The sequence below is a fragment of the Diadema antillarum genome, unplaced genomic scaffold (assembly GCF_040938485.1).
Source record: "Diadema antillarum isolate AM-2024a unplaced genomic scaffold, OU_Dant_1.0 seq00001558_RagTag, whole genome shotgun sequence".
NCBI lineage: Eukaryota > Metazoa > Echinodermata > Echinoidea > Diadematoida > Diadematidae > Diadema > Diadema antillarum.
Window position 1 is genome coordinate 1614957 of NW_027272284.1, and position 8120 is coordinate 1623076.

The window sequence follows — 8120 nt, forward strand, 5'->3', positions numbered from 1 at the left end:
TCAAGCATTCAAATTTCAATTTCTAAGCTCAAAATTTCAAACCCAAATTTTAAGTTGTGGACCACCCTGCAGGCGGTCAATTAAAACAAATGATGAGCTTGCACTGGCGCACGCACAGTAAAAAAGTCACTTGTGTTCGTCGCTGAGAATTCTGCGTGCTGTAGGCCTATGTTACGAGTCAACAATCTGAGCCCGGGATATGAATCGGTGGTATTATCTGCCAGTGTGAAATGAAATTAAGGTGGCCAAACTGAGCCTCTGAGGAATATTTTCTAAGATATCTTCAACATGTTCAAGGTCTTTTAATCCAAAAGTGGTCGATGAGTAGGTCCAGTCCAACATACAATCATACTTGATACTGCAGCCAGGGCCGGGCCTATGCACCAAAACAAAAAGACACACATACAGTGTTGTATTGTGACACAACACACACACACAAATGACATAGATTATATTAGCACTGTACTGACATAACCCATAAAAGTCTTCTAAATTTCCTGTGCTAAGATAAGACATGGGTTTCCGTTCCACACTAGCTTGCGCTCTGCTTTGACATTAGGCAGTTCGCTAGGCCCAAAGCCCCCCGGCCGCGGCTGCTGTAGAACAGCGGTGACTAGACCGGTGCCAGACATCATCAGTGCAGTCAGTGCAGGCCAAGTAACCAGCCACAACCAAGGCCTCAGACAGTGTACGATGATCATGTCTGCGTGTGTGGACTGAACTGACATCAGAAATGAGGAGCTCATAAAGAGGGCATTTTCTCGGTTAAAATCGCAGTATGACAACACTTACCCCTTCTTTAGATATTCCTACGATCTTATCCACTTCGTATATGCTATCCTCATCGGCGAAATCTGATTCCTCGTCCGACATTCTACCGTCTTCTTCTTCATGTTTACAGTCATCACCGGCACCAGAATCGGCCATTATGCTCGGTCAGGTATTCTGACTGAGGTCAGACTGCTAGTCTACTATCAAAACACTATCATTTATATTCTGTACACGTCTGGTTGGGCTATCTGTGTGTATGTGGTATGTTATGTGCCCCCCCCCCCCCCCCCTTTCTCTCTCCCAAAACGAAAAAGGGGCAATGTGCTATGATGTAATTTCTTGTCTATTTTATGATATGTGATCAAAATCATACACTGTATGATGCAGTCTTCCGTGGAAATATGCAACTCAACTTTTTGAATATCATAATTTTCTTATTTTGGTGAAATTGGCATTTTAGCAGCTGTTTGTTTGAATGAACCCGTTTTATATAGTTGATTGGAACTCAGAGTGGGCATACCTCTGAATGGACACAATAGTGGGAGGGGTGTAGGGGTGAACAAGGAGATAAACAAGAGACACAGAGACAGACTGCGCATATAATCATGCAGAGGGAACTACATTACACCATAAAGTCTTAATTTGTAAGACTAACCATGCACCTGTTCAAAGGACATACTGACTGGACTGGTGCATCAATGACCTGTAAATAAACGCTGCGAAAAGATCAGGATAAGCAAAAAGCCAATATTTTACTACACTTAAAAATCCTCCTGCAACTCTGTTTGCTATGTTAGTGATGTATCAGTATTTCAACGTCGTATCAGAGAGGTGTATTGTGTTGCTATTCTGCACGACACACTTGTATTCTCTGCCGTGTAGTCTGCGACTTCCAAGCACTAATGGTGTTTAGAATAATATATCAGTTAGTTTTGCGGGTAACAAAGACGCAATCGTCTCTGGAAACGAAACTGTGGAAAAATGCAATTACATACTTTATTACTTTATTTAGTATCAGAGCCTTAAAAAATGTGAAATTACAGTGATATATAGACTGTGAGACTCCTAATGAATGTAGGTGAACTTGAGTAAGAATTAACTCTCTGGGAATTAAAGTTCAAGTACAAGATATACGCCCTATGTGGTTGTATGCTGGCATGATTGTCACCGTCCTGAAATCAAGGTGCCTCCTTGCAATAGGTCATTTTGATGGGCATACCCCCCCCCCCCCCACCCACCCACACACGCACACACACACACGCCAGTAAATGATTTGCCATCTTATAGACACAACGTATAAAAAAACAGAAAAAAGAACCCCCCCCAAAAAAAAAAACAAACAACAACAACAACTATAAAAAAAAAATATATAGAATGAAACCTGTCTACAGCGGCCACCCAAGGGAGACTGAAAAAAGTGACAGTTGTAGACAGGTGGCCGCTATAGACAGGGTCGTTAAAATAGCTTTTCTATTGGGGGAATTGTGTTTAGTGGTCGCATACGACGGCAGGTGGCCGCTAACAGACGGTGGTCGCTATAGACAGGTTTGACTGTGTTAATACACTACTACGCTATTGGACGCTGGGTTAGTGATGCATGCGCAGTCCACAACCAGCGAATGCCGGGTGGGTGGCGTTTTTTTTTTTTTTTTTTTTTTTTTTTTTAGACGGCACGGATTGGGGCATGGCGGGTATTAAACCTATGGGAAACACGTTGGGTTATGGTTTAGGGTTAGGGTTATAGGGTTAGGGTTATAGGGTTAGGGTTAGGGTTAGGGTTAGGGTTAGGGTCCCCAATCTGTGCCGTCTAAAAAAACACGCTGCCGGGTGTATTTCGTAAAGAGATTCACGCTCATTGGCTTAGGCATATAAAAGCCTTGTATGATTCTGTGATACTTTTCCCATATTCATTTCAGCTTATCTAATTGTATGAATCAGAAAATGACTCGTTTCTATGGGTCTCGGGCTGCCCACTTTTAATTAGGCCTACACTAGCTGTGTGTGAGACCGTGTACGGTGTACAATTTTATACTCATGCTAATAGTGTACGTGAGACCTATCTCACAGTTAGTTCGTATATCCAAATTAATCAATAGTATTCCTAACCTTAACTTGCGAACAGAGATTTTGATATGTGCATGAGTTTAAGTTCAGTTTTTCTTGTCCGGCGATCGGAAAGAAAGGTAATGTTAATGTTCAAAATTTCTGTGCGACATTGTGTTTGCGACTATGAAAACAAAACTGTTTTACAAATTTGATTGCAACTGTCTACGAACCCCGACTAAACTTTAAAATTCCCTAAAATTCGCTACGTTCGCAGGCATGCGTCGCTTCGCTCTGTGAGTTAATTACCGGTATTTACTGTAAAACTCTGAACCAACAAACTGTGCGGGTTTCGGCGCGGCATCCGTACAGTGACGAGTCTCTGTATTCTGGCTTGCTGCTCATACTAATGATTATTTCCTACCCAGAATATTAACGCCCTCTAACGACAATAGAAGTAGCAGGTTCAGCTGCGCAAGCCCGACTTTCATAGCAGAAGTATAAGAGTACACGATTTTTGTTTTGTTTTAATAATCAATGAAAAATGATTATTGTGAGGCGATTAAGATTATCAGCTCACTAATATGGATCTTCATAACAGCTGTTCGAGATATGTTTTGCAAAAGTTAGTGAAATCTCGTAATTTTATAACTTCCCCAATTTTCATACGATTTTGATCAAGAGTTAATTTTCACTGCTGTGCTTACAAAATGTTGATTATTAATCTTTTCAGATTGATTTTAGACTGGTGCAGAATCCCCTTTAAAGGTACTAGCCCACATTTGCAAACCCACGAAAATCAAAACTGCATAAAACAGGTCCAATATGACTTCAAGTACACGTTATAACAGTAACATACCTCACCTGTTGCTCTTTGTCTATACCATTCGATAAAAGAGAGAAAATCATCGTTTTAAAATCAATTTTCAAACCGGGTCAACCCGACCCAAAATCGAATTACGAGCGCGGGCTAGCTACGTACATTAACTTCCACATGTATCGCATGCATGTAGTACGTGCGTGGACCGGAGCTAGCGAGCGTTTTTATACGCATGCATACGGTGCATTTTCATTTATTTTTATGAAAGTAATGGACTAATTGGAACGAAATTTTGCACAGGTGTTACTGCAATCATACCCAAACTCCATGCTAACTATGAGACCAATTGCTGCAGGTTTACAAACGTGGGCTAATACCTTTAAGATTAGATAATTGGTCTAGGGGAGATTAGGGCCCTGTTTTCTGAATTTTTATAATTTATTATTTGATATCTATGGTAAGTCTATGGCAGTCTGTGTGTTAAAGAAAATTTATAATCGATTATATTATCTTCATAAAACGGGGATAAGAGGTTGTTAAGGTGTGGTTTCAGCAGTCATGGTGGGAGATCGGGTGGGGTGAATGGAAGATATACAATGCTTATTTCAGTGCACCTTTTTGTATATTAATATGATATCGTACGTCGAATATCAATCGATGGAGAGGTTAATGCATGGTGCAGATAATCAGATTGTATATTTTGAAAATCAAAGTTGATATTTACACGGGGAACTCTCTAATCCCCCAGTTTGCTGCGCCACCTGAATAAAAAATGGTTGTTAGTATATCTATACATAATATGTGTTTTATCAATCCGTGAAAATTACACGATCATTTGCAATGTAGGCCTATACGGATCTCATTGCGAATGTTGTTGTGTTTTAAAGAAAGAAGAGAGAGAGAAAAAAATTGAGGCCCTATACAACAAATAATTTACCCCAGACAATACTGACATAAACCAAACGTAATAAATCTTAAGGTATTAAACAAGAAAATTAGATATACCATAATATGACGTCTTCACGAGAGAGCTCATACTGGAAATACAATGGTAAACATTACCTCAACATTGTGTATAATGTAGCGTATAATGCAATGTAATACACCTCAGAGTTGATGTTTTTTCTTTCTACGACATGAAAAATTAACCCCATGTCACTTGAAAATGTGAACTCTTTTTGAATAGCTGTTGGATTATTCTTCGGGTTTCGAATAAATTTTCTTAAAATCTGTATTTGTTTCCCCCTCTATCGTCAAGACGTATCGAGTTTCAGTATTCTGAAGAAATGTCTGAATTACCTACCTCTACAATATAACAGGTTATGAAAGGAATTTGACTTTAAGGGTTGCAAAAGGGACACACAATTGAGTCTTGGAGGGAGAAACCATATTATATACTTCCTGCAATAAAGTTTACTCAAGGCTCGTTCATTTTAAAAACAGTTAAACAGTAATTGTTCCTTGCCAATTAGAGAAGTCTCTTCGAGGCATCGGAATTGACCTTTTTTGCGGGGGGGGGGAGGGGGGCATGCATGGTGACATATAGTGGTATATACCATTGTGTCTATTCTCTCCTTCTTTTATGTCCGCTCTTCCACATTCTCAATTCTTAGCAATAAAAATAATTATGCAATCCAGGTTGCATTTTATCATTACTTTTACATCATGGAATCCAGTTTGCTTGTGTCATGATGGCACATGTTGTAGTTTCATCTTTACCTCTTTTTCCCCCTCCTACAATGTCCTAATTTGATCTCATGTCGGTTGACATTGGTTCCTTTGATTTTGTTATATTTGTGTTTGTAGTCTCATTAATTCGTTATTCGATATCTAATGTATTTTCTGAGGGTCCCATATCGTACAAGCTTTGCTTTTTAGTGGGACCCTACATTTCCATTCCCATCCTTATTCAATTTGTACTGCTTACATATAATATATATATATATATATATATATATATGATTATATATATATATATATATATATATGTTTTCTTCATTTTGTTACTCATTATCACATGTAGGCCTATTTTGTTAATTTACGTTTTTGCAATTACCACAAATATGTTGTTTATTTGATGGAAATGAAAATAAATTTGAACTTGAATTATTGACTTGAATAACATCACTATATTGTCAACACTATACAAGCATGATTCATTTTACGCCATGTCTCTTATTATACCAATTTGTTATCAGCTATTACAACTTTTGGCTCACACACGAACCCACATAATAAATGTATGAAGACAACTAGTGCTTGATCGCAAAGCGGCTATGAGCAATTTTTGAATGTCTTGAAGAGGAAATCCAGTCCAAATATAAGTTAGGTTGATAAGAAAAGAGTAAAATCTCACGAATTCAACGGTAAACATTTGACTGAAATCGGACGAAAAATAAGGAAGTTATGACATTTTGAAGTTTTGCTAATTTCTGCAAAACAGTTTGTACAGTGGATATGAATATGCAAATGAGTGAGCTAACCATGTCATATACCCTCACAATTTTCCATTGATCATGTAAAAAAAAAATGAAGAAAATTCAGTGTTTCTGTCATGAAGTCTGAAACATGATATTATTCCTGGTTGGATAAGTTCAGACTCATGATCAGTTGGATATACGAGGATTTGAGCCTCGGGCATAATTGCGTTCGAATGAAAAACTGGAAATTCCAAAATTTTCACAAACTATAATTATGGTAAGTTGTGAGTGGATGACATGCTCACTTTGCCATTTGCATATTCATATTGACCGTTCAAGAACTGTTCCCTGAAAAATTAGCGAAACTTCAAAATGTCATAACTTTCTTATTTTTCTCCCGATTTCGATCAAAATTTTACTGTTGAACTCGTGTCATATTTTACTCTAATATCAGACAAACGTTTATTTGGACTGTATTTCCCCTTTAAAGTAAGTCCGCCTGCTATCAGATAGAGCAAAATGAAACGTTTTCTATGATGCCTCTCTTGCAACAATATAATTGTAACAACATACATCATTGAAGTTATGATGAAAAAAAAATCCAGTTTATTCTTTGCTTTTTCCTTGTTTTTAGAAGGTTTACGAGAATAGAGTTGACTCCTTTCCCTTGAATAATCTGTACTTGATGATCGACATCTCTATCTATTAATCTAACTTTATCTACCTACAATACAATCTACTCTATCTATCTATCCATCTATTTGCAAATGAAGAGTTTGTTCGCAAAAACCGATAAGTCCATTTTTGAAGATTTTGAAGTACGGTCTCTATCATAAAGTACAAAATAATGCCTTTTAAATGATATATTGGTCAATACATATAAAGGTACATTTTTAAAGTTATGGTCAAAAGAAGCAAAAATTTTCTTATTATTCTCCTTATTTTTCTCGACCTTTAATCGCAAATATCTCCATTTGGCAAATATGGACTTATCGGTTTTTGCAAACTAACTCTTCAAATATTACACGCGTATAATTAAGTGCAGTATCACATTCATCTCCTTTCTCTCCACTCTGCTCTCCCTCTCTTACTAATCCATCTTATTCTTTCTCTTCCTGTTGTGTAGATTCAAAGAGTACCAGGGCCCCGTTTCATAAAGTTGTTCGTAAAGTTACGAACGACTTACGAGCGACTGGTGATCAGTTCTTGTGGTGAATTATTGAAATTCTAGTAAGTATAGCACATCGCAACTCATCACCAGTGGCTCGTAAGTTGTTCGTAACTTTACGAACAGCTTTATGAAACACACCCCTGAAGTGAAAGATGATCGAGCACCTACCAACCACACACCCACCCTCCAATCAGGCTCCACAAGAAATGCAAGGTGGAATAGGATAGATGAGTGGGTGGTTGGTTGGTATAACTATAACCCTTATGATGATGAGGTCAAGTATCTCTTGGCAATGAGGATTTCATCCTTCAGGTACAACATCTTCACTTCTCCATATTATACCTATATGTGCACTGCACTCATCCGAAGAACACATCACACTTATCCTCCAACCAGGCTCCACAAGAAATTAATGCAAGGTGGATAGATGCATGCGTGGTTGGTTGGTATAACTGACCCTGATGATGAAATCAAGTAGGCCCTCATATTCTTTGACAGTGAGGATTTCATCCTTCAGGTATAACATCAGTCTTCACTTCTCCCATGATATGCACTGCCCTCATACAAAGAAATATCCACAGGAGTTTATTGTCACGAGGGTATCTCTTCTCGTCTTTTGAAGATGCTTGCCTGTGAACTCACACCTGTCCTAAAAACTCTGTTTCAAGCATCACTACAGATAGGAACCATCACACTGGATTGGAAGAAGGCTGGCATCTTCAAAAGTGGAGAGCGAAATAAAGCCAACAATTACGGAACCATCTCACTTACAGCAATCACATGCTAAGTCCTTGAGCACATCGTGTGTAGCCAGATGATGTCACACCTTGATAGCAACAATGTATCAACAGATGCTCAACATGGTTTCAGGAAAAGAAGATCCTGTGTCACCCAA

At 38.3% G+C, this 8120-nt stretch overlaps 1 protein-coding gene across 1 annotated transcript in view; it reads right to left on the bottom strand.

The window, feature by feature from the left end:
* The window catches only part of LOC139710726 (uncharacterized), a 44381-nt gene extending 43454 nt beyond the window's left edge, over positions 1–927 (bottom strand). Inside the window, exon 1 of the mRNA XM_071622644.1 lies at positions 793–927. Within this exon, the coding sequence (XP_071478745.1) occupies positions 793–927 (135 nt within the window). The remainder of the gene's footprint in view (positions 1–792) is intronic.
* Positions 928–8120: the final 7193 nt, after the last annotated feature.